At 53.0% G+C, this 25,631-nt stretch overlaps 2 protein-coding genes across 3 annotated transcripts in view; both read right to left on the bottom strand.

Annotated features, from left to right (window-relative positions):
• Positions 1-38: 38 nt before the first annotated feature.
• On the bottom strand, positions 39-14,711 carry P4HTM (prolyl 4-hydroxylase, transmembrane). The gene is made up of 9 exons (XM_007446173.1): positions 14,369-14,711; positions 14,071-14,152; positions 5,417-5,607; positions 4,464-4,560; positions 2,908-3,070; positions 2,163-2,348; positions 1,336-1,426; positions 1,007-1,130; positions 39-482 (listed from the first exon to the last, which is right to left on the bottom strand). The coding sequence occupies exons 1-9, from the start codon at positions 14,705-14,707 to the stop codon at positions 262-264; spliced, it is 1,494 nt and encodes a 497-aa protein (XP_007446235.1). The 5' UTR covers positions 14,708-14,711; the 3' UTR covers positions 39-261.
• A 4,172-nt stretch (positions 14,712-18,883) lies between these two features.
• The window catches only part of ARIH2 (ariadne RBR E3 ubiquitin protein ligase 2), a 55,566-nt gene continuing 48,818 nt past the window's right edge, over positions 18,884-25,631 (bottom strand). The window contains exons 12-16 of one of the 2 annotated variants that reach the window (XM_007446172.1): positions 23,604-23,755; positions 22,619-22,762; positions 21,952-22,020; positions 20,409-20,492; positions 18,884-20,180 (exon numbers count right to left, since the gene is read on the bottom strand). In XM_007446172.1, coding sequence (XP_007446234.1) covers positions 20,109-20,180; positions 20,409-20,492; positions 21,952-22,020; positions 22,619-22,762; positions 23,604-23,755 — 521 coding nt within the window. In that variant the 3' untranslated portion in view covers positions 18,884-20,108. The remainder of the gene's footprint in view (positions 20,181-20,408; positions 20,493-21,951; positions 22,021-22,618; positions 22,763-23,603; positions 23,756-25,631) is intronic. The other variant, XM_007446171.1, reaches the window with a different exon arrangement.

Raw genomic sequence — 25,631 nt, 5'->3', positions numbered from 1 at the left:
CCCCGCCCCGTCCATTATGCCTGCAGCCTGTTCCGAGGTTCTCGGCCCTGCAGCTCCAAGCCGCGTAGTTTTATTTGTTGGGGAAGCACGGGGCTGTACACAATAAATAACATGGATATAGGAACTGTGCCCTAATCGCGGCTGGAGGTGGGGATGGGGCAAGACATCGGCCAGGCCTTTGGCCTGCAGCTGGACAGGGGTAGGGCCCCCAACCTCGGGCAGCAGGCGACCTGCGGCTGGAGACCGCGACGGACACTCCCCTCAGAGTTCCACGCGAGTGTCGCGGTAGGCCCGGTCCAGGGCCCACTCCGGCTGCGAGTCGGCGCCACCTTCGCGGGTCAGGCGCGCCATCTCTTGCTGGAACAGTGCCTGCCGCGCCCGGCTGGGGTCCACGTTGATCCAGTTGTTGGCGATCCACTTAGTGCCACGCGTGACCAGGCAGCCCCCGTGCAGCGAGTAGTCGTCCACGTCGCCCACCCAACCTAGGAGAGGAGGATGGTGTGAGCAAGGGAGGGGACCAGAGGGAATCTAGGCTGGACTGAGCTGAGCTTGTGGGCTGACCTGAGCTTGGCCTCATATTGCCCAAGTGCATGGCAAGGGTAGGCCCAGCTGTGCACACCTTCAGTGGCAAACATCTGGCCACAAGGCCTCCTTGGGGGCTCAGCATCTTTCTCTAGCGAATGCCTTATCAACACCACTGGCTCTCTGAAATCAGCTTTCTTGCTGCCAGGCCTGTCCACAGCCCTTCCCAGTCTGGGCTACTAAGGTGCACGTGTCCCCCGCCCCAGTCAGCTGGAAGGCTGGGGCATCAAGGAATGACAGGGTTCCAGAGAGCCCAGGAGGCTGCACAGGTGCAGGCTGAAGTCACTGAGGATGGTCTTTGGGAGGCACTAGGTGCAAAAAAACATTTGAAGGGCAGCCAGAAACAGCTCACCAGGGTGGCAACCAGGGCTGGGTAAAGGGAAGCTTCCCTCAAGGCAGCCTTGGCCTGGCCACAGGTCCTCACCTTGCCCATCAGGCAGGTAGTTGTACCAGAAGACTGCTGTGCCCTGGCGGGGCTTGACACGCAGGTTCCCCTTGTCACAGTGCCTCCGAGTGTCACGGAGGTCAACATCATCCTGAATCAGACTCTGTGGGCAGCAGAGTGGTGGGGTTTTCAAGCTGCCCTGACTGTATGTCCAGAAGCCTAAGGACAGGCAGTCAAAGGTGTCCAGAGGGAAACCAGTCAGATGTCCCCAGGGGACTGTTTAGGCTTCATCCCAGGTCTGGAGGGGTATGTACTGTTTGCCCAAGGCCCTGCCATCCCACCAGAGTAACAGCCCGGTTGGCCCTTACCATTTCGTCATAGGTTCTGTTGTCTGCTACAGGAAAGACAGTCTCGCCCCCACCGGTGACGTTGTTCAAATAAAACAGCACTGTCATGTAGCTGTAAGGCAGAGGGACTGTTGAGCAGGTTCCAGCTGTGGATGCTTCCCAGGGGCTTACCTGTGGGCAGGATAAGCTGCCCAGGTCCCCAAGGGCCAGAGGGGCAGGCTGGGATCAGTGACAACAGGGCAGGTCAGTACCAAGATGTCCCTAGCCCATTCATCTTCCCGCAAACCCAGTCTCTTTCTGTCAGTCACAATGTTTTTTTATGACCAAGATCACAGGTGCAATTAGCTAAATTACATGGCCCTGACCAAGGGCCAGCTGGGAAAGGTAGGCTAGCAGAAGCAGCAAGATCATGCAGAGGGCTGGTTGTGACTAGAAGGGGCTGAGCCAGAGCAGCCACATGAAGAGGAGAGACCTGCCACCATACCTTGGTAGGGGAGGGGGGCATAGCTTCAAAGGGAGAAGCTGAGGTCTCCAGCAGTGCCAGCAGGATCAATAACCAGGGAGGGAGCGGAAAGAATCAGGGGTCCAACCTTGCCCCTTGCCTGAGAACTCTGGGGGCAGCATTCAGTGTCTGTGGGTACCTCAGTCTGGCCACTGAGACAAGATGACCACCCCTTTTGGGCCACTTGGTAAACAACCTGAGGGGAGAGATGGTATCCTCGACCAGTATGGCCCAGCACTCTCCTGGCCCCATACCAAGGGGCAAGCCCACAGGGCAGGGCTGTGCTTGTGTCATCGGGGTGCCTGGTCTGGGAGTTGAAGGCAGCCCTCAGGTGGGAGGTACTTGCCGGCAGGAGGTCTCGAAGGGTACAGACTCATTGGCTACCAGCTTGGTATGGGAGCAGATGGTCTCTGGGTACACAGGCCCGCTGTCCACATGGGCATGGTAGTGGCCTCCCTCACCATACCGCACAACCTGCAGCGGCTCGCTGAGCTCCACGATCTCAGGTGACAGGCGGGTGAGGCGCAGTACCCTGGTGGGCAGCAGGCATTCAGCTGGGCAGCCCCATGCCAGGTGGCACCCTGAGGGAGCTGGCAAGGTGGACCCTGGGCCTGCCACAAGCTCTGCCTCTATTTCCCCTGGAAGCTCCTTAAGCCACCCCAGACTGGCCCTGTAAGAGCAGGAAGGGGTTACTCATGATGAGCCCTTCTCCCTGGATGCCAGAGACATCACTCGGTGGGAAAGATGAAATCTTCATTAAGTTGGGGGAGGGGGAGACAATCCCTCCAGGAAGGAGGATGTTTATCTAAAACCCCTGGCTGCTCAGGGGCAGGGGGTCCTGTGGACAGAGATAAGAGATCACTTCTCTAATTAGCAGAAAACAAACATTCACTCTGTTTCTAATCCCAAATGTCTACTGTTTCCCACAATCAGGGCTAATTTGCTTTTGTTAATTGTCCCCTAATGAGTCCCAAGCCTGGTCTAACAAGTGGAACTTAATCCTGAGTTGGCTAATCAATTCTGTTTTCTCAGTCTCAGCTAAGGACTTCTATGGGGGCCCTGCACCAGGGAGGACAGTCTCAGGTGCTCACCTCTGGCGGATGGCGCGCATAACGTGGTGGGCACCTTCGCCCTGGTAGAGCCACGTGTGGTGGCTGTTCCGCACCAGCTGGCTGGACTCTGCCTTGTGGCTCCTCATATACTTGTGAAAGTCGTGAAGGTCCATGTTGGAGAACTCCTGCTGGCTCAGCACTCCTGCACAGGGCACCCATCATTAATGCCCACCAAGCCCATGTGGGGAGGGCATAGTGGGGAGGCTGCACCTTCCTACCTACCCCTGGCCTCAGGCACTGGGGGGGCCATGTGCACCTGTCCCTCAACCTGGACTCGGGTCAGATGAAATTGGCTTCTGTCACATTAGGCCCTACGGGAAGACCCAGAGAAGCTCATTTCCTCAGTTTAAGCCCTGATTTGGCCCCCAAAAGCATGAAGCCCAACCCCTATTAGACTGGCCAGAGAGCAGGGTCTCCAAAGAAAGCTTAAGCCATATGGCCAGGACACTAGGCCGAAGACTGCCCTTGGCCCTCCAGCCTGGCTCTGTAGAGCATGATGGCCACCCTCTGGTCCTGTAGAGGGCGAAGAAAGAGAGCATTCAGTGTTGGGTTTTGTCCAGGGCCTTCCACACTGTAGGGTGTAAGCTGGGATCGGTCCCCAGGAGTTCCTTCGTGACCTCAGGTCTCATCCTGAGTGTAATACACCTGGCCAGTCCTGCCCGCTGGGTAAACCAGTCTACCTCAGCAGAGAAAGCCAGGCCACTCTCCCAAATGAGAACACTCTCCCCTGTTCCTGCTCAACCCACAAAGCTGGGCTGTATCCTCTTAGAGTTCTGGAAGAATAGCTGGTGTCTTTGCTACATGTTATCCTGGCTGACCCAACTGACACACTTCCATGCTTTGGCCCAGATTTATCTGAGGGTGGGGGCACTCGAGGGCTGTGAGTCTGTCACGAGCTCTGCACATAGGGGCAGTAGCAGCATGATGCCCCTCCAGCCACAGGTCCCAGTCAGATTCTTCACTGTGGGTTCACCAGCCACAAAGCCATTCTTCCAAGTCCTATTTCCTCAACTGGTCCAGAACTTGGACATGAGGGTAATGACTACACCTCAGAAACTTCCTGGGGGTTATTACCAAAGGCGAGGGTGCTTACAGGACAGCACTCCTGCCCACATGACCCCCAGCAGTTAGCATGACTCCAGGTGGGCAAGAGGAAGGCAAGGGGGACCTTGGTTAGACCAGAGAGGCCGACTGCTGGGGCAAGACCATGTGCCTGGCTGGAGAGAGGCAGATGCCAAGCTGACCTCACTGTTCCTTTGCTCCCGCTATACCACTCTGCCCTCTGCCAGCCAGCAACCATACCTCCTGTACCCCAGATGCTGCCTGGTGAGGTCAAAAGAGCCTCCAAGAACTGCCCTCTAGACTGTCACCAAAGGGAATGGGAGAGTCTAGCTCCTGCCTACTTCCCAGAGGTAAGGGCAAGGCTGGATCCTCACCTCCTCATCTCTGGCTACTCTAGAGCTGGGCATAGAGGCTACCTGGCTTGGGGGGCAGGAGGCTCACAGCGACAGAACTGTGGCAAGGTATGAGCTCACCATCACCATCAGGGTCAGCCTTGATCGCAGAGTACATCTCCTGAATGTTCTCTGGAGTCATCCACCGTCCATTTCCCAGGCGAGTCTGGGCCAGGACCTAAAGCACAAGATGGTGCCTCAGTGGGGTGGCCCCAGTGATGGAGACTCACCAGAGCACAGACAGCTGCCTAGTTCCTTCTGTAGGGCTGAGGGTTCAGGTGATAGGGCATGGGTGAGGACAAAGGACAGAGCCCAAGGTCCCTGAGCTGAAGTGAGGGTAGGCAGAGAGGTCTAGAGGCATCTGGGGAGGAGGCCAGAAAGTCAAAAGACCTGGGGGCCATGACCATTCTCAGCCCTGGTGGGACTGTGGCTTCCACGGGGAACACTGTCAGCCTATTGGAGGCAGAGCAAAGGACAGGCCTTTGTCCCACCCAGATACCCCAGGTGAGGTGGGGGAGGCCAGGGCCTGGGTGCGAAAAGGGAAGAGGCACCATGGGGAGGCCTGGCCAGTGAATGACCACCAGGCCCCTTAGGAAGATCGGGCTCAGTGAGGCACTCTATACAGGCAAGGGACCCTGCACCCCACCAAGACCTCTCTCAGAAGCCTGGGTGTGAGGGGCATGCAGAGAGAGATGCAGACTTCTGGCTTCCTCTGAGCTGCCACCCCATCCACTATGAATTCTGTGGGGCTCCCAGCAACAGCAGCAAGGAATCCAGACCACAGACAGCACATCACCTGGGAACTGTGGCCATAAATGCCATCACCTCCAGGTAGATTCTCCTGCCATCCTCTGGAGTTCCCAGGGCAGCAAGGGGCTCTCTAGGAAGGAAAGTGGACCCTGGGCATGCCCAAGTTGATCTGAGGTAGCATCTGACTTTTGGGGCCAGGGCCGAGCAGTACAAGTGACCTGGCCACCAGAAACAATTTTGGGCATTCCCACCCTGGTGCCTACTCCAGGCCCCAGGATCCCAACCTCATGGAGCTGCAGGCGACCATCACGGTTTTGGTCCAGCAGCTGGAAGAGGTCCAGCTGGCTGATTTGCATTGTGCCCATTGCTTCCTCATACTCTTCGGTGGGCAGGATCTGGCTGCGTTGTAACCCCTTCATCTGTGCCAGGTGGATGATGAGCCGACACTCCTCATCACTCAAGAAGCCAGGGATTTCTGCCAGAAGAGGTGGGGTGGGGGGTGAGGCCAAGAACTGGGCCAGGACGCTGATGCACCAAATAAATACATTCCTCTCTGCGGGGTTCTTGGGGTAGTCCCTGTCCCCTACTGGTCACCAAGTCAGGAGGACTTCACATCTGCTCTAGACTGTGACCCCAAGGTCAAGTTGTCCTGCAAAGGTTAGCCAGCGTTTGGAACATGGGGCCTCTCTTTTTGACGCTGAGAGCACACAATTTCCAGGGGAGTCCTGGGAGGTGAGCCAGAGCAAAGCTGGGGATGGGCTAACCCACCTTGGAGTGGGACCAAAGGCCAGAGGGTGGACCTGAGGGGTGGAGGGGTGACCTCCACTCCTTACTGGGTATATATTTTAAAAGGGCGGGGGGAATGTTGGCAGGTTTTTGCTTTCATTATTGCTTTTCAGCATTGTTCAAATAAAAACAAAGTGAATACATGCAGCATTCTAGGCCTTGCCCTCCATTCTCTTGCACAAGTGGGTGCTGGTCATCCGTCCACTACTGAGTTGCCCAGCGCTGGGAGGTCAGTGGGGGTCACTCAGGTTTTTAGCAGATGCTCTGAGAAGATGCCCAAGTGTCCTTTGCTTTGGGAACAAATGTACACTGAACGCCTACTCCATGCCTCTAAGCCCAAGTAAAGGCCAGTCAGGCCTGGGGCTTAGCTCCAGTGGCTGGATGACCCCACACCAGCTCCACAAGCAGCTCAGTGGAGCTGGAACACGAAGCTCACACCTGGCAAGCCCACACCCCAGTGACTCCAGGCACTTCCAGGGCTGAAGCCTGGGCCTTGCTTCATTCTCTTGTTCCTGGGAGAGACGACTTCCTTTGACGGGGCACAACAGGCCCACACAGGAACTGACTGGAGGAAGGGCCATGCCGCCACTGTGACCCCTCAGAACTCCTGCAGAGTGGTCTGCCACTTTTCTGGGTTATTCTCTCAGCATGAAGTTCCAGTCATTGCCAAGAGGAAGGAAAATGGCCACTCGGAGCCAGGATTGGAGCAGTTTTTAATAGTAATCACAGCAGATCACACTTAGGGAGCACAGACTCTGTGTCCTGTCCTAAGCATGTCATCAACCCCGTAATCCGTATACTCGTCCTAGAAAACCAGGCCCCATTAATTCACCCTTCCTCTCCCTGAGGAGCCCCCAAGCACAGAGACATCAGCAATTTGGCCAGGGCCCCACAGGCTGTTGTACTCCAGAACCCAGGCTTACAGCCAGATTCAGATTCAGCTTCCACAGGTAGGTGACCCAGATGTGATGACACTGAGGACAGGACAAAAGCCACCCCACCCCCACCTCCGGCCTGCCTGATCCCCTCAACCTGTCAAACCCAGAAAGGGTGTGAGCCATCCACTGGGGGGGCAGCACTGCTGGACAATGGGTTAGACCAAATTGCTAATCACCAGTCACCTCCTGATCAATTAGAAAGATAAACAAACAAGAAAAGTAAACCAGAAAAAGAAAACACAGGCCCAGGTTTCTTCAGTTTATTAGGTGCCAGTCATTCGCAGGCCCAAAGGAGATGCCACCCTCTATACAGCCCCCTGCCATGTGCTATTCAAATGCAAACAGCCCAGGTCAGCACACTGGGGCCTAACCAGGTGGGTCTGAGCACATGGAAGCTGGGCAAACATTGGCTCCTGGGGTGTGGGCATAGCCCTATAAAGCCCCCAACCTCAGTGCACTGAGACCAAGGCAGAGAAAGCAGGTGATGGATCAAGGGCTGTGGCGGCTGGTGGCACTGGTGGTGCTGTCAGGTGACAGTGGGGCAGGGGCTCCCTGGGGCCCCACGCGGTGCATGGCCATTCCCCAAGCTATGGCGCTGTGCCACGACATTGGCTACACAGAGATGTGGCTACCCCACTTGCTGGACCATGACACAGCAGCCAAGGCCATCCAGCACTCAGTCAGCTGGTTGCCCCTGCTGGCCAGGGAGTGCCACCCTGATGTGCGCCTCTTCCTCTGCTCCCTCTTTGCCCCGGTGTGCCTCGACAGGTAGGGCAGGGGCTCCCAGGTAAGGGTGGGGGCCTCTCCTCAGCCAGGGCCTGCTCTGGAAGCTCTTCACTAATCATTGCTGTGTACCTATCAGTGACAGGAGGATGAAGGATTGTTTTATCAGGGTGTTGCTGGCAGAAAGCGCAGATGCCCATGGGACACAGGAGACATAGGCAGGGGACTATCAATGGTGTGCACCCTTGGTCTGGATCCACAAATCAACAAGGGCTCTTAAATGTCAAGGTAGGGCAAGTGAGCGGCCCGCTCTAGGCTAGGGGCTGAGAACCCCTCTCCAATGAGGTGTGGCAACTCTCTGCCCAAAGGATCCTGGCCAGAGATGGAGCCACGGCTTATCTGGTGGCTTTTTCTCTCAGAGTCCAGAGATTGCAAGGCTGATTCCTCTTCCCCAGCATAACCTACCCCGTGAACAACAGCTCCCTCAGTTTCTTCTTTGCAGAGCCAGGGCCCTTCCTAGAGCCTCAGGGTGACCATGCCTGTAGCAGCAAGAATGGGCTCTTTCAGAAACTGAGGATTGGGCCCCTTTGCTCTTGGCCAACCCCAGTCCTGGCTAGAAACTGCAGTGTCCTGCAGGCCTTTCAGGACAAGAGGGAGGGCCCTGCTTTCTCCCTCCAAGATGGGGAGTGAAGGCCCAGAGTGCAGGGCCCCTCCCACAGCCCTCTCCCAGGCACTAGGCATCCACCGGAGCTGTAGGGGGAGATGCACTGGAAAGGTGGAAAGCAGCCTGGGCCAGGGCAGGGCTGGGGCTGGGGATACAAGACAGAAGGGCTGGGAGACCCAGGGCTGAAGGCTAAGATTTCAGCAAGCAAAGGAGCAAGAAGCCCAGCTGCAGGGCTGTTGCAAGGTGACCAGGGTATCGTTGCCCAACAACCATGGAGTTTCTGGCCAGGCCTAGAGCTAGGAGCACACAGAGGCCCCAGCTTGGAATCCAGGAACCCTGGTCCTGAGCACCCGCTGCCCCTTACACTTGCCCTGCCCTGCAGGGTCATCTACCCGTGCCGAAGCCTGTGTGAGGCCGTGCAGGCCAGCTGCGCCCCCATCATGGCCTGCTATGGCTACCCCTGGCCAGCCATCCTGCACTGCGAACGCTTCCCCGCCGGCCACGGCCTCTGCGCGGCTGCCATCTCCAACGGCTCCCGCCCGAGCCGCCCATGTGAGTCTCTACACAGCTTCTAGGCTGGTCTAACCCTTTCTCAGCCCCACAGGCTGCACCCCAGCCTTTCAAATCACAACTCTCGGGGATCAGGTAACTGGGTGTCTCTGGTGGGAAAGAAGAGGGACAACCCACAGCGGCCGCCCATCTCAAAAAGGGTAAAGAACAAGGGGAAAGTGGGAGAAACCCCTGCTGATGGCTCCCCTCCTCCACCCGGGGCCCAGGGGGGGCCTCACTCAGCTCCTCCCCCCAGTGCCGCGTGCCAGCTGCAGGGACTGTGAGCTGCAGAACACCAGTTCGTCCAAGGAGGTCCTGGACACGCTCTGCGCTAGCGATTTTGGTGAGCCTCTGGTGCCCAGCACCCCTTACACCCCCTTACAAGTGGGTTCATTACAACTCCTGGCTTGGTGCTAAGACAAAAGAGGGGATACCCAAACATTATGCCTGATTAGAACTAAAAAATAAGTTCCTTTAATAATTGCTAAAAAAACAACATCCCAGGAGGACAGGCCTTCTCTAGGACCCTGATTCCAAGAGCAGAACATCAGACAAGAGGGTTTGGCTTACCAGGTGGAGGGGAAGATGGGGATACTCAGAGGGGCCAGGCTCATCATCTCGGCTCTCTGATCCCATTCAGCACTGAAGGTTAGGCTCTCCTGGCGCAATAGGTCATCCTCCGGACCCTCAGACTGCGACCTGGACTCACAGCTAGAGGTGCTGAAGGTGGGCCCACTGCCCCCTGGGGAGCTGGCGCCTACTCTGTGACGCTGGCTACAGCTGGATGCCACGTGTGTGTACAACCTCCTGCGCGGAAGGTATGCTGGGACCTACGTGCTGAGTGGGGAGGTGCAGGGTCACGATCTGCTGGTAACCACGGCCTATGGTTGCAGCCAGGGCCACAGAAATCTGTAGCTGGCCATGTGCAGGTGGCATCATCACCAGTGCCCAGAATAGAGTCAACCGAGGTGGGGAGAGCCTGGGACTTTATAGCCACAGCCTCTGCAGTGGCCACACAGACCATGTGCTCCCCTGGACACATATAAAACCCTCTTTCTGCTGCCCTCCATGGATATTTGCAGACCAGAGACCCCATCAGAAACCCATCTGATGGCTTAACCCAGGACCAGCACAAGCAGGGCAGAAGTCCACTTCTGTGGTCCTTTCTCCTGGAAAAAGTCAGCTAGCCTTGTGTGCTGGGCAGGCAAGATTACCTTTCTGAACTTCCCAGACCTGGGATGCCAGCCTGGCTGATGCCCTGCTCCTGCCCACAAGCCCCAGCATCCCAAGCTGAGCCTCAGGGCAGGCACAAAGCCTCAGGCTATGCTCACCCAGGCACTATGCTGCTTGTCAAGTCCCAGACAGACTCAATTATATCTTCCTGACCTTTACTGAGTCCACAATTCTGCCAAGCAGCAGGCCTTTGGAACAGCAGGGGGGTTCATACAGAAAACTGCATTAAGCTGCTTACAAACCTGAACTAATCTGCATACTGCAATTCTTTCCCTACTTCTGCGCTTCCAGTGTTTGTCAAGAGAGCACAGTGGTCTTATGTAACTGCTTTATTGTTTTTTTTAAGCTGAAAAAGAATAGGTCTGGAAATCCTATAATAAAGCAGTTATGGTTTTAACATACATTGTTTTGTGTACTGGTATCAATTACTCATTTACCTTAAATAGTTAAGAAGTGGACTAAAACTCTTGCTGGCCCACTGGAAGTGCCCCCTGCTGCTCTTGAAGAGGGTGCCAAATAAGGAGGCACCTGCCCAGGGTGATGGTGGAGGCCACTCTGCACACAAAGACAGGTGCTGGACTGGCTGAGAGTATCTAGTAAACCCCTCCAGCTGGCCAATAATTGTCAGCAGTAGACTCTGGCCGCTGAACACGCAGCCATATCAAATCAGGCCTCCCACACATGTAGCTAACCTTTAGGAGCAAAGACACAATTACCAAATAAATACAGAAGACAATTTCCAATGATGCTAAGCGCTGAGAAGAAAACCAAGCAGGCTGACGCAACAGAGAGCCTGGAAACCTCCTGAGACCAGTCTGAGGTGGAGAGAGGTCTCTGAGGAGGGGAGGTTTGAGCAGAGGCCTGATGCGGGGGAAGGCACCCTTGGTGAGAGCCAAGTCTGAGCCTTCTGGTGGAGGGAACTGTGCATATAAAGGCGCCAAGGCAGGACTTCCCTGGTGACGCAGTGGTTAAGAGTCTGCCTGCCAATGCAGGGGACACGGGTTCGAGCCCTGGTCCAGGAGGACTCCACATGCCGCAGAGCAACTGGGCCCGTGTGCCACAACTACTGAGCCTGCGCTCTAGAGCCTGCAAGCTACAATGACTGAGCCCGCGTGCTCCAACTACTGAAACCCACGCATCTAGAGCCCGTGTTCCACAGTGAGAGGCCATCGCAATGAGAAGCCCGTGCACCCTGAGGGGTAGCCCCCGCTCACCGTAACTAGAGAAAGCCCACACGCAGCAACAAAGACCCAACACAGCCAAAAATAAATAAATAAAATTTTTTAAAAAAGGCGCCAAGGCAGCAATGAGCTTGGTGTCTGAGAATCAACAGGGGGTGAGTGAGGGAAGGGTAGTGGGAGATGAGGTCTGAGAGATGAGAGGGTCTTGGGGCACCAAATGAGATGTAGAAGTGGAATGGGAAATCATGGAGGCTTTTAAGGAAGGGAGTGATGAGATCTGATCTGCTGTTTAAATACAGAATGAGTGTGAGGTAGAGGGAGAAGTGAGCCACATGAGAGAAAGCAATGTCCCTAGAGAGGCGACAGTGAGTCAGAACTGGAACACCTCCCTTCTGAACTGAACAGGACAACGGTCCAAATCCTTGGGAAATGCCTACCACAGTCAAGCAGGTATCCGCCAGGAACTCAGGGGGGGCCTTTTGTGGCCCAGGTCCCACTTACCAAATGTCTCTAGGAACAAAGATGGGAAACAGGAAATTTCCCCCAAAGGGAGAGGCTGAAGGTTACGTGCGGATTTCCCTGTTAAGTGGTGGGGTTCTCTTCCACAGAGATGGAGGCACCCTAGGGTAAAACCCAGTCCCCTTGCCCCAGCTGACACCCTAAACACCTACCCCTTGAGCCCTGGCATCTTGGGTCCCTGATGGTGGGTCACAGTAGGGCAAGGTGGCAGAGCCCATAGCGGGCCCATTCTCCTTGGGCCCTGCCTGCCTCTTTAGGGCGACAGTAGGTGGATGGACAGGCAGGCACAGAAAACAGAGACACTGCTCCTTCTTGGAGTGAGGCTTCCTTCTTTGGATTCATCCAACACCACATTCAGGAACTGCCCCTCCTTGGACACCCTCTCCCCTGTGGTTAGCCTGTCTCACAACTGGACTTCTTATAATCACTGACCTCTTCCTCATTTGTCTCACCTCATTTCACCAAGCAGCAAGTCCCAGGACTTTCTGAGTAAAACCTAGGACATCTTTCACCAACAGACTCAAAGGTAGTGTAAGAGTTTTGGAGGAAATGAGAACAACGATTAGGAAGGTCTTGCTGCAACTGCCCAGTTCTCCTAATCATGCCCTTTGTAATTTATCTGCACAAACAGAAACCCATCTGATGGCTTAACCAGAATCAGTTTACCTTTTGTCAAATCTCTTCTGCTCCCCGTAATGTACTCTTGGTGACTTCGGGTCTGGGTTTCTCATTCTCTGCTTTGTAGGACTTTGACGCAACAAGCTGCATGTTAGGGGGTTAGGGTTAGGGGTTATGCCTCATGGCTCACTTAACCTAACATATGTCTGAATTAAGTATATACAGGCCCAAAAAGGCTGATGAGAGAAAGTACACCCACCTCAATGTGTCCGTCTCACAACAGTGGAGTAGTAATGGGGAGGGTTGTTCCCTTGCCTGGATCACCTGTTCCTTGACAGCCACCTGGCTTCATCCCACAGCTCCTGCGGGTCTTTGCTCAAATATCCTTCTCAGGGAGGCCCACCCTGACCACCTTACTCAGTTTCAACCCCAGTTGAAATTCTGCCTTACTTGTCTGTGATCACTTATCACCATCTGACATACCATGTGTGTTTATTTGTCTGTAACCTCATTCGACTGTCAGCTTCAGGTGTTTTTTGTTTTCCTATTTTGTCCAATTCTGTATTCCCGGCACCTGAACTAGTGCTTTGCTCGGACTTCAACATTATGCAATAATAATAATAATCTTTTAGTGCCTTCCCACAACAGGACTGACATCCTAACCTATGTGAAATCATTCTCACAGGTCTAGGCATAATCCCCAACCAGGGCCCTCCGCCTTAGGGTTAACAGCATGCGCTCAGATGCTCTGCTTTGGCTCCCAGTCCCCTCCTGAAAACCCCTTACCCCTTCCATCGCCCAGCAGCCAGAAACACCTCAGGTCTGCAGGTAAGTGTGTCACTGAGGCTGGGTACCCAGGACGGGTGGGAAAACCTATCCTGGGCAAGGTCATGGGTCTGGGGACCCCCATCTTGTTGGTACTGGTAGTCTTTGAAGGACTTCAGGGTCTTCACAACTAGCACGTTGGCTTTAGAGTGCAGGCTGTAGAGAAAGGCTGCCTTGTTCTAATCCTAGCTTCACCCTGAACTAGTTGTGTGAGCCTGGCCAAGCAACAGGGGCTCTCTGTGCCTCACTTTCTCACCCACTAGCCTGAGAGTGGGATCTACACACACCTCATAGAGGGGCTGTGAGAATTAAATGGAATGATCACATAAGTCTAGCACATAACAAGAGCTCAGAAAATGTGAGCTATGATGCTGGTTCCAAATGAGGTCACCCTGGAAGGCTCTGCCTACTGTAATGGCTGAACACAAAACTCCATCCTAAGAAGAATCCCAGAGTGCTGGTAGCAAAGGCTGGTGCCCTTGTGGGGCAGGTTTGGGGGCACCAGCTTACCCATATTTGGACAGCCTGCTTATCAGACCCACTTTGGGAGTGGAATTTCCCCTCACAGGCCCTGAGATCAGCTAGGACCTGGTTATCAGTCTGTCCGACCCTCCCCCCATTCTAGAATGTGACAGAATTAACCATGGCAGGGAGCCTCCAAAGGCAGTTTCAATGAAATGTTTAGACACTAGCTTCTAGATCACATTGCTCAGCCTTGTGATGGAAGGATCAGCTGCAGAGAGTAGGGGTCACAGATGGGAGTGTGGAAAGGTCAGCCTGTCACCCTATATTGGAGATGGGGGCGGCCATTTTCAAAACAGAAGTCACGTGGTCAGATGAGCCTCAAGGCAGCCACCAGATCGTAGCCCCTGACCCTTCCTGGGGGTGCCCAGCGAACTTACCGAAGAGCAGCGGCTTGAGGCTGAGGGTTCGGATGAAGTGATCCCTGTCGGCGACCAGCTGGACCTTGCGCTCATACCCCACCTAAGGGAAAGCGGCACAGCGGGCAGCTCGGGCGCCAGGCCCCTACGTGCGAGAAAAGAAAAGACGCCTCGGCCCGGTGGGCGGCGGCGGGCGAGTGAGGGGGTGCGCGCGGCAGGCCGGGACGGCGCAGGGAGCAGCGTGGAGCCCCGGGCTGACGGCCGGCCGTCTCGGGCTCGGCGGTGCAGGGCCTGGAGCGCGCCGCGGCGGAGGCCTCACCTTGATGCCCTCCAGCCGCGTGAGGGGAGCCAAGGTTGGCGCGGGCCCGGGGACCTGGGCCCGGCGCTGGGGGCCGGGGTCGCTGCTGTTGTCGCCGTTGCTGTAGTGTACGAAGAGCAGCAGCGCCAGCACGTTGCCCAGGTACAGGTGCACGAACACCATCAGCACCAGGAAGTAAGCGCGCGAGCAGATGCCGCGAGGCTTGCACAGCGGCCGGACCGGTGTGTCCTCACAGTCACCCAGCCCCGCCGCTGCCCCAGCCAGGTCGTGCTGGGGCGGCGCCCACTGCGGACTCACAGCCTCAGGCCGCCGGCCTTCCGCCGTCGCCGCCGCCGCCATGGTGCCCAGGTTGCGCGCGCACCCAGGGGAGGGGCCGCGGGGCTGTCAGCGCCGCGCCGCGCCGCGCCGCGCCGTAGCCAGAACCACCGCCGCCGAGCCAGCGCGCGCGGTGGTCACCAGCAGGGGGTTCCTGGGGATCCCGCGCCCGCGCTGCACTCAAGATCTCCGCGCCTTGAACCCCGGCCCACACTGAAGTTCCTCTTCCCGAGCTGGGTTATCGTTAGGAGGAGATGCACACTCCCCAGGGCAGAAGCCGCCCCCCCAAATGTAGATGCAGACAAGAGCAGCACAGTTACAGGAAACCCCACTGGTAGTTCCTCCTTTCCCCGGTTGAGACGCACTTCCCTCTTCCCTGAACAGTATGGTCTGCATTTTCTCGCTCCCGGGAGTGGGGTGGCAACAAGGAAGAGGCAGTGCCAAAAGATGATTCAATACTGCGGCGGGTTGGGGCGCCGCGGAATCCGATGACTGCGCACATTGTGGTGGCGTCGGACCCAAGGCATTCGGCACTGACACTCGCCAGTGTAGGCGGCCAAGAAACGCCTTGGAGGTCTGCTCTGCGGTCGATCTGAACCTCCCGGGGAGGGCTGCAGGAGTCAGGTCTTAGGAAGCAACTGCCTGATGTGCGGGGTCGCATAGACGGGGGACCCAGTCTGGAGTTGTCAGAGAGCAGGAATGCTGCAGGTGCTCAGGTTCACAGGAACACTCCTTGCCTCAGCGCTGGCACATATGAAGAGGGAGAAAGGGACTTTTCCATAATTGAGACACCAACGCCTCAGAGGAAAGTTAAACCCAGATTATCCCCAAATATGGAGGTGGGAGGACATACCAGTGGCCAAGTGCCAAAACCTGGTCTTTTTCGTTCTCTGCTCGCCCCCACTCCCACCCCCGAGGTGAACACGCAGACAAGAGCAACATCATTGAGGCAGGTCCTACCGGTGGTTTGTCTTTACACTGTTAAGACCCCCTCCCCCTCCAACTTCCTCCCAGACAAGTAGAGTGTGCATTTTCTGGTCTCCTCAGTAGGGCAGCCCCATCTTCTTCTCTTGGAGATTCTACACACAATGGCAGATTTCATCAGTGCCCAAGTATTGGGTTGGCCAAAAAGTTTGTTCAGGTTTTTTCCATAACATGTTGCTGAACTTTTTGGCCAACCCAATACATGGGTTCATCCAGTCACCTTTAGGGACTATCTTGTCAATCTCCTTAGGAAACTAGAGAAGCACTGCCCAATAAAAGGAGAAGTTCTGGATGTTTTCAAGGGGTGGGGGCGGGGCAGGTGTTAATGGGAACCTTTGGGGCTCAGCCAAAACTGGGATGCTGACCAAACACCTCCAGTGGTCCAGCATCCTGCTTCAGATGGAGTAGGAACTGAGCTCTGTAGGCAACTGGCAAGTCTGGACTCTCCCAACATGGAGGCAAAGACAGAAGCAGCAGGACCTGGCCCTTCTTCCTGAAATGAATTCCAGATGTCATGGTTTTCTGGTATCCATGAATGAATGTTGAGACCATCACCACAAAATGCTCATGTTCCTTAAACTATTTTCCTGAACTCCATTCTCCTAAGTTCCTATTACCTATATCCAATTGAGTTATGCTTACTGCTATGCACAGCTAACATCACCAGAGGGCAAGCAGGTTGGGTGGAAAGTGGGGGGCGCCTCACCCCCTCTTTCTGCTCTGCCTGCTATTGGCTATGGGAATTTCACAACCACAGCATAAACTATAATTTCTTGACCTTTTAAAAGCTATGGCCTTTTTGATATCCAAACCTCTTAACACCCAGGCTGGCTCACCTCATGGGGGTGGCAGTCCCATCTCAGTCATGATACATAGTCAAATCTGGGTCTTGTGCTGAGCTGTGTTTTAATCTCTATTACAAAAGTTGGATTTACTTTCCAGTTTCTATCAGTGAATGTTTTTTGTTTTGCCATTTACTAGAATGATGACCTTGGGCAAATTACTCATTTGGGACGGTGACAGCACCTACCTCACAGGGCTGCTGTGACGCCTAAGTGGATATGTGCTCAGTGACCATTAGTGTGATTATCTTGTGGGGACAGGAACTGGTCTAACAAATTCAATGGCTATGTCCTCCGTGCCCAAAATAGATCTCAGTATATAGGCAACGCTCAGATTGTTGCAGGAAGCCCTGAAGAGTATGTGGAAAATCCCTCCTCCAGATTTTGCTAGAATGTGCTATCTTCTCTTGTTCTAAGATCACCAAGGGTATGGTGCCAAGGCCATTGGTATCCTGCCCACTGATCTGCAGGAGCAGCTCTTCAGTCCCTGGCCTTGCTGCCTCAGTGAAAACATTCACTAGTGACCAGTTCTGTCTGTGTCCTCCATGTTCTGGAGGCTCCTAGAGGGTAGAGGCCATGTTATCTTTTGCACACTATTGTATGCCCAGGTGCTGAGCATGGGGCTTGGCACATCTGAAGTCCAAAGAGGAGCAGTTGTGGAAATGACTAGCAGTGTCTGGGACCTCCCCGGCTTTGGCTGCCCTGTGCATGCTGTGCTGCCCACAGCGCTGGAGCCTTCACCCCTATCAGTGAAGCTGCCGCCACTCCTGACACCACAAATGCAGACCCCCTTGCTCAGAATCCAAGCTCTTTTTCCTGTCCTCAGCCTTTGGGATTAAAGTCCAAACATTTCCAGCTCCTGTCGAGAGTGAAGCCACAAGTCCCGCTTCCATACTCCATGGCCCTTTGCTCCCACATCTGCTTTGGAGGGACCCAAGGATCTTCTGAATAAGCAGCTCAGGGACTCAGCAGGGCTGTAGGGCATTAGAATCAGTACATTACCACATCCTGGGATCTGTGTTTGGTGGGGAATGGTTTGGCCTGCACCCAAGGAGGGAAAGGAAAGCCAAAAGTACCAGGATATTCCACTTCCCTCCACAGGTGACCTCTCCCCAGAAAGGGAAGAAAGGCAGAGCAGTCAGGCCAGTGGGGCCTTCACAGCCCTCTGGACGAGGGGACTGGCCAACAGGAAGGCCCCTATTTGGTGCTCACTGGCCTGAACCCCCAGGGGCATTGGCTCCGAAGGCTACTTGGATCGTTTGAAGAATGACTCTGCACACACCTTTATAATCAGAAACTTGCAGTTTATTTTGAATAAACCACTCAAGGTTGAGCAGATGACATCACCTCAACTTTTTCTTTGAAGAAAACAAAGATACATGGTAAATTCATGAAAACACTGTGCCTTCCTTTGCAGGGCAGAAAAATTCTGCCTGACCTTTTCTATCTTCCTGATGTTAACAAGAGACAGCCACTTGAGGCACGAAAGAAAGCTCTCTGCAGATCAAGGGCTGCAGGCTGCAGTCTGGGCACAGAACCTCCTGCAGCTCCAGTGGTTGGGGCCACAGCTGGATGCAAATGCACTATGTCGTAGCTGTGCAGTCCAAAAAATGCCCAGGGTGCCAAGGGTGTGACTTAAGGTGCAGAGCTGCAACTCAGCTCCTGCCGCTGCCATGGCAGTGACACAGAAATGACTCAATGCAGAGGTAAAAGCTCCAGACACCAGGATCTTCCATGGGCCAATGCAACAGTCACACCCCACCCCTAGGTCCCGCAGCAGGCACTCTTCTCCTTCAGTTAGCTCAGCACTGTCCAACTCTGGGTTCATCTGCTATACTCCTAACTTGTCCTACCGCTCCACCCCGTGGTCCTTTGCTTGCAGGAGATGACAGGAAGAGGCAAAACCTGATTGGGGAGAAAGGGAGCCTGCAGCCGGCTATGTACCCCATGACTCCAAGAGTTACAGCTGTCCTCTGCCTTCAAGAGTGATTCAGTTTACAGCTTACATGGTACCTGGGAAATTACCAACTGAGGTGAAAATGTTTGAATATCAAAGAATTTCCAACACAATATTTATTCACAGATCTCCTAAGCAACTCTTCCAGGAGGTCAAGGAGGCCCTATCAGGTATGGACAACTCTGCCGGCCTCAGAGTGGAGGCACTGAAAAAAGCCATAGAAACCCCAAGAATCACAGATTTAACTTCTGAAAGGCCCACAGGACCAGGTTCAGGACAGGTAGGACACCATGCAAACCACTTGTTCCTCTGCACTGTGAAAAAGCTGGCCTTTTTTTCCCTGGCCCGCCCCTTGTGGTACAGGAGCTGGGACCACAAATCAAGAACCGTGCTGGCCTCAGACTCCCAGACCCTAGAGGTGCTGTCCTCCAATAGCTGAAACCAGGCAAGGGGGAGCACAACCAACCCCTAGAGTGGGTAATGGAGACATACACTCCAGGTTAACATGAAAACAATTTGTGCAAACAAGGTCCCTGAGCCAGGCAGACCAGAGTCCTTGGGAGGACCATGCTGAACTCTGACCCTAACATTCACCAGAGGAAAGTGTAGCAGGACAGTGTCAGGTATGGCTGTGTGTGAACCTGGTCAGAGTCACACCACGGGAACACTGGCACAAAAGAAGGAACCAAGGTAAAACAAATTTATTTGGGGGAACAATCCCCTTTAAAAGTGGATCTCTATCTTTAGAAAACAAAAGAAAACTGTGCTGAACTCTCATCCCCTGGTCTGGAGGGCCACAAGCCCACCTACGTGTTCTGCTGTGGGCTCTGGCCTGAGTAGCCAGACCCAGGTAAAGCTCACTTTCAAGAATTAAGATGAGTCCACAGACACACAGTGCCATCAGACAGGATGACACCCCATGGCAAGACTCCGTTCTGTATTGTCTCCTCACTGCCAACGTAAGGCAGTGCACCTGACCACAAAAGGGTCTACAAGGACCAGGCAGGAGGCACGATGTGATTCCCTGCGCTCCATGCCTATAACTCAGGCCAACTTAATTTCCCACCATCTGCCACCCATGCTCTTCCCTTGGGACTCTAGCTGTGGCCAAACACATATGAATCTGGCAAGCAAAGACCACCGGGGCCCTCTTGCAGTAGAGATTCTGAGGCAAGGTGAGTGGGCAGCATATGTTACATTCTAAGTAAAATAGCTAGAGGTTAAAACACTCCAATGCCAATTTATTTTTAAAAAGGGTTCTGTGTAATTCTATGGTTTGTTTGCCCCCTCTTTTTTGTATAATTGTACAACCTTTGAAAATTTTAAGTTGTAACGATCTAATCCTATTAATAGTCATTCAGAAAAAACTTTCCCTCCCTCCTAACAACCATCCAGGGGGAATTAAAGGTCCTGAGAAGAGACCAATTCAACATGGCCTCTACCCTGGGAAAAACAAAAAGCAAAAGATGAGGGAAAAAAAAAAACCCAGAAATCGACTAAGAGGTGTGTGGCCAGTATCTCTCAGGAGTGGGGCCCTGGCTGTTGCCTGGGGTCGTGAAAGGCAGAGCCTGCAGCATGCAGTACAGCAGCCGGGAGACCTCGCAGCCACATCTTCCTCACTCTGGCATGTCCATGTCCCAACCTAGGTGTCATGGAAATCCTTCAGCAGGGTTCTCCTCCGCTGCTCTGCTATGTGCATCTGGTTCTCTAAGTCCTGTACCAAGGAAGCAAGATAGGTGCTTGCATGGCCCAGTCCCGTGAGCAGGGAGCAGCTGAAGCCACCCCACCCCTGCCCCCCTGCCACCGACCCCAAGAAGTCAAAAGCACTGACCTTCCCACCCTTCTCAGCAGCAGCCTCCAGTCCACATGCCAACTACCATGTTACCTATTACCACACCAGCCCTCCCTTGCCTGCCACAGGATCCAAGAGGACAGCGCTTACCCCTCTGTCATAGCTGTCTGCACGCTCCACCTTCCATGACAGGTTTTCGATCTCAGCCTCCAGTTGAGCCTGCTGGTATTCAAACTGTATGGGTAGAGCAGGAGGGTCAAAAGGAGAAGGGGCTGTAGCCGGGGCAGGGCCTGTAGATGGGAGGGGCAGATGCAGCACCTCAGGCTCGCATGAGCTATAGACAACCCTGTCTCTGATACTGTCCTCAGAAAGCAGTGCTACTTCCTGTACCCAGAGCCAGAATCCAATCAAAAGGCTACCTATGGGGCTTCCCTGGTGGCGCAGTGGTTGAGAGTCCGCCTGCCAATGCAGGGGACACGGGTTCGTGCCCTGGTCTGGAAGATCCCACATGCCACGGAGTGGCTGGGCCCGTGAGCCATGGCCACTGAGCCTGCGCGTCCAGAGCCTGTGCTCCGCAGCGGGAGAGGCCACAACAGTGAGAGGCCAGCGTACCGCCAAAAAAAAAAAGAGCCTGTGTAATATGTTGTTAATCTTATTTGTTCTTTTTTTCAATACCTTCCATGGTGCTTTTGTTGGTTGGTTTGGTTGAGAGGCCCGCGTACCGCCAAAAAAAAAAAAAAAGGCTACCTATGGAGTAAAGCCATGTGGCAAGGCCACACTCACCCTCCACCCCCAAAGAAAAGGGAAGAACTTAAGCCACTGAAGAGAATGCTCCCAACATACAGGGAAATGGATGCTACAAGAACAAGTCAAAGTGGATATTCACTGAATACTTCATTTTTTCAGCCCTTCTGAAAATCAAGAGTCTTAAAAATTTTCAAACCATTTGACTTAGTAATTATATACCCACTGCACAAATCAGTTGCACAAAGAGGTTTCCCAATGCCTTATTTATGATAGTGAAAAACAGAAATAATAAATGCCCCAAATGTTGGTACAACCATATATTGGAACATTTATGCAACTATTACAAAATGGCATTTTCCAGCCGGGTAAATAACAACAGCTGCAAAAACAATTAGTTGTAACCAAAAAATGTTATATATATAACCTTGATTATAGAAATAATATTAATTTTAAAAGGCTGGAAAACGCTAACAGCAGTCATTTCTTTCTGGTGGGATGATGAATGATGTAAATGTTTTTCTAAGTTTTTCAACATTTAAACTATAAGTGTGAATTACTTTATAACTGGGGGGAAACAACCCAACATCTAAGATGAAAATTAAACCAAGATGCAAAAAAAGTCCACTATATTTAGGAACATGCAAGCTGCATATCCTCCCAAAGCATGGGCACTGGCTCCCAAGTGGCAACAGACATTTCCAGCCAGTCACCCCAAAAATATAGTTGTTCACGGGCTTCAGTATATCTGCCTTCCTATTATACAAAATACCAGCACCTGAGATCTACTTTGGAAATGCCCAGGGGAGAAATAAAATTTTACAATTGCCAGTTTTGATTTTGCCCTCCCAATAACCAGGCATCTGGTCCTTGCTCTCCTGCAAAGTGCAGGTAGAGAAGGGCAGCTCTGAAGCTAAGAGAGCAGAGAAGAAGAATCGCTTTGCCTTACCAGCTTCTTCCTGGGTCCAGACTCCATGTAGTATGCATATGGGTACGTGTACTGCAGGGTGTATCGACACTGCAATAGAAAGGAGAAGGGACCTGTATCTATGACCCTAACCACATGGATCTCAGGTGGCTTTTACAGTTCTACCCCACCATGCAAATTAGCCTGGCTCAACTGGTATGGGCCTGAAAGAAATGAGGCCAAGGCAAATAAAAGATGAATTGGGGGACAACATGGCAAAAACTGAAACAAAAATGGTCACAGAACACCCACAGTTCCTTTTTCACACTGTGATTTATTACCAGCAGCTGCCTCAACGGCTCTTCCCTCTTGAGTCGGACATCAGAGTCCACACATCTATCTCAATACTTGTCCAAAGACAATCTCTTATTTTCCTTTGAGTGATGCATGGATGGGACAAAAGAAGAAAAGGGCTCTAGTTTTCCCTGCAGTTCTTTCCCTGCAGGCCGAGGCACTGGAATACTCTTCTTAAAATCCCCTGGACAGCCACAGAGGGCTGGGTCCTCAGTGGGCACAGCCCAGCAAAATGTGGACCCATAAGCAGGAGCATGCAGGACTGCACAGGGTGCTGAGCCCCCTGCCCCCTACAGTGCCTCCCACCCTCAGAGGTCTGGGCCTGACAGGGCTGGAAGAGTGAGGGGGTACAAACCTTGGCCAAGAGCTTGGCAGCATTCTGTAGGTACTGCCAGTCAATCCACGTCCCCAGATTATTCATGACCCTCTCCTGAATCTTCTCGTGAATCCGCTGGTATGTCTGTGCCTCCAGCTGCAAGCTCTTGTTGTGGTTCTCCCACTACAGGGTTCAGAGGAGGGAGAAAGCTGCAGGAGTCCCAGGAAGGTGGAGATCCAAAAGGAGTTCAGAATGGCCACAGCCTCATCTAGCTGATGGGGACTGTGTGTCCTTGGGATTGCAGGAGGGGGGCTTCCTCAGTCTACACTACCAACCCTGTCCAGAGCAGCTGTCTGCCTGCCAGATCACTCTACTCCCCTGCGGCAATAGGACTCGATCCCTGAGGATGAAGCAAAGCTAGGTAACTACAGGTCTCTTGTGCTTAGAAACCAAATGTCCCATGCTCTGTGGGCTTCTGAAGGGTCTTCCTGGGATGAACTGCCCTCTGAATCTGACTATTAAGATGGCACTGGATTAGGAGGAGGGGCAAGATAGGGGTAGGGGATTAAGAGATACAAACTACTATGTGTAAAATAAGCTACAAGGATATACTGTACAGTACAGGGAATATAACCAACATTTTATAATAACTATAAATGGAGTATAACCCTTAAAAATTATGAATCACTTTGTTGTACACCTGAAAATTATATAATACTGTCAGTCAGTTATACCTCAATTAAAAACAAACAACAAACATGGCACTGGATGGAAAAGACTGTCTGATGATCCTTCATTATCCTTCAATTCGTCATTCAAACAAGGTCAGCATGTCCTGCCTTGTTAGCTGTGGCCGCCCTGTGGAGCCTGAAAGCCGTATCTATGGAGGCACCACACAGGCCACTGCAGGAGTTCCACTTCCTGACTTCTGTGTGAGCATGCTGGCTGTGGCTACCAGTCACTGGGAATTTCACCCAGCAGGCCAAATGGAAGAAGCCCACCCTCCAGGCTTCTGGATGCCTACCCTCTCAAAGTAGAACAAGTACTTCTTGAGGGCCTCCCTGGCCTGGGCTTGCTGGCTCTGATTGACAATGTCAGGGTTCTCCTTGTACCGACTGCACTCATAGTACTCGCTGCCGTGGGTCTTCCAATCTCCTAGACACATCCAGCAGAAGTCTACACAGAATAGAGAAAGAAGTATTTATACACACGAGACAAGCCCACATTCCTCCAAAGTCATAGGCAAAGCAGGAAAACAGATCCTGCTCTGGGTGGGGGGTGTCACCTATCCAGAACTCTCCAAGGGTGCCTCTTTACAGAGGGAATGTATACCTCTCATCCCTGTCACATTCCACTGTCCCTGTAAGCCTGTCCTTGCTTATCTGAACAACAGCCTACGGATAGTCTCAGTTTCATGAACACATATGCTTTGTGCCATTTAATCCAACACAAGCAGATGCTGACTGTACAAGGCCACTGGCCTGCTGTGTCAATGCCTCTGTGACAAGCAGAAACTTGTCCGACTGAAGCCCACCTGGTCATTCAGAAAACACATGTGCCCTCCTGACTATGTCCCACTCTCAACAACTGTCCTAGGTGTTGTACATGAAACTGGAAAGAAAGACTTTTCCCCCTTTTCTTCTGTCTTAAATAGCACATTTTTATGGGAATTCCCTGGCGGTCCACTGGTTAGGACTCGGTGCTTTCACTGCCGTGGCCCAGGTTCAATCCCAGGTGGGGGATCTAAGATCCCACAAGCCACACAGTACGGCCAAAAAAAAGAAAAAAAGAAAAAGCACATTTTCATAAAACCCACCCAATAGTGCATACCTAGAATTATGACTCTGTTTCCATACTGAGGAAGCAAAGAGGGAAAAATAAAGATCCCCTATGGATGCTATACATCCGAACAATTATTGTGGCTTAATGGAGAGGGGCCAACCACAGTTCTATGTTCTGTCTCTGCCAGAGACCCTGACAGTGGTAAACCCTGTTTCCCAGGAATCATTCCATAAGTTGGCTCAATGACTTCCCAAAAGGGACTTCTGTAAAATCTGGAGAAACTAAAGCTAAAGCCAAATCAAGAGACCCAGAGGTCGTTCACTTCTCTTCTCCTAGGAGGCTTCATTGAACAGTGGCAATATTGCTTTCTTCTCAGTCAGCTAGGTTGTGTTTGCTACTGTTTTAAATACTACTACATTGCTTAGGGTTGCCTGTACAGGTAGTAAAACTATACAGCAATGTGAGGGATGGAAGTTAACTCTGGGCAGTAAGGGATGGGGAGACTATGACTGAGGAGGGACACACAGAGGACTTCCTCAGTACTAGGAATGTGGTGGGTACTCGAGTGTTCACTTTGTCATTTCTCTTTAAACTGTACGTATGTCTTGTGCACTGTTCTAAGTGGATCATACATGTCCCCCTCATTCAAACATGCAGAAAAGCTAGGGTGCGATATCACTGAGGAAATATGCCACTACCCTCGGCCTATCTTCATTCTACACTTCAGGGTCACCACTCCAGTCTAAAACCTTGCCTCGTCTACTCTGATTACAGTGTGCTCCCAGGAGAACACAGGAATAGCATTAGTCAGGCTCTTACAAAGAGAAACTCTCATGGCCTCCTGGTCGGCATCTAAGCAGCTGTGTAAGAAACCTATCTAGACATATTTTCTACCTGAAGGAATTTTATTTCTTTACTTGATCTGGCAGGAAAGGAAAGCAAAACCAACAGGTTCTATGTAACCTACACCTGATAGATGACGGAGGCCTGAAAGGCCAAAACCCCCTCTGAAAACTTTATAAAACCTCAGAGGAGGACTTCCCTGGTGGCACAGTGGTTAAGAATCTGCCTGCCAATGCAGGGGGACATGGGTTCGAGCCCTGGTCCAGGAAGTTCCCACATGCCACGGAGCAACTAAGTCTGTGCACCACAACTACTGAGCCTGAGCTCTAGAGCCCGCGAGCCACAACTACTGAGGCCTGTGCGCCTAGAGGCCATTCTCCACAACAGGAGAAGCCACTGCAATGAGAAGCCCGCGCACCGCAACAAA

The sequence above is a fragment of the Lipotes vexillifer genome, unplaced genomic scaffold (assembly GCF_000442215.2).
Source record: "Lipotes vexillifer unplaced genomic scaffold, Lipotes_vexillifer_v1.1 scaffold491, whole genome shotgun sequence".
Taxonomy (NCBI): domain Eukaryota; kingdom Metazoa; phylum Chordata; class Mammalia; order Artiodactyla; family Lipotidae; genus Lipotes; species Lipotes vexillifer.
This window is presented reverse-complemented; position numbering and strand designations above follow the sequence as displayed.

What these genes read in the sequence shown, in the direction of transcription:
- P4HTM (XM_007446173.1), bottom strand. Translation starts at nt 14,707, where the DNA reads ATGGCGGCGGCGGCGACGGCGGAAGGCCGGCGGCCTGAGGCTGTGAGT. An exon ending in ACAGAACCTATGACGAAATG is followed by an intron (nt 1,131 to 1,335) that starts GTAAGGGCCAAC and finishes TGCTGCCCACAG; the next exon opens with AGTCTGATTCAGGATGATGT. An exon ending in CTACCTGCCTGATGGGCAAG is followed by an intron (nt 483 to 1,006) that starts GTGAGGACCTGT and finishes CTCCTCTCCTAG; the next exon opens with GTTGGGTGGGCGACGTGGAC.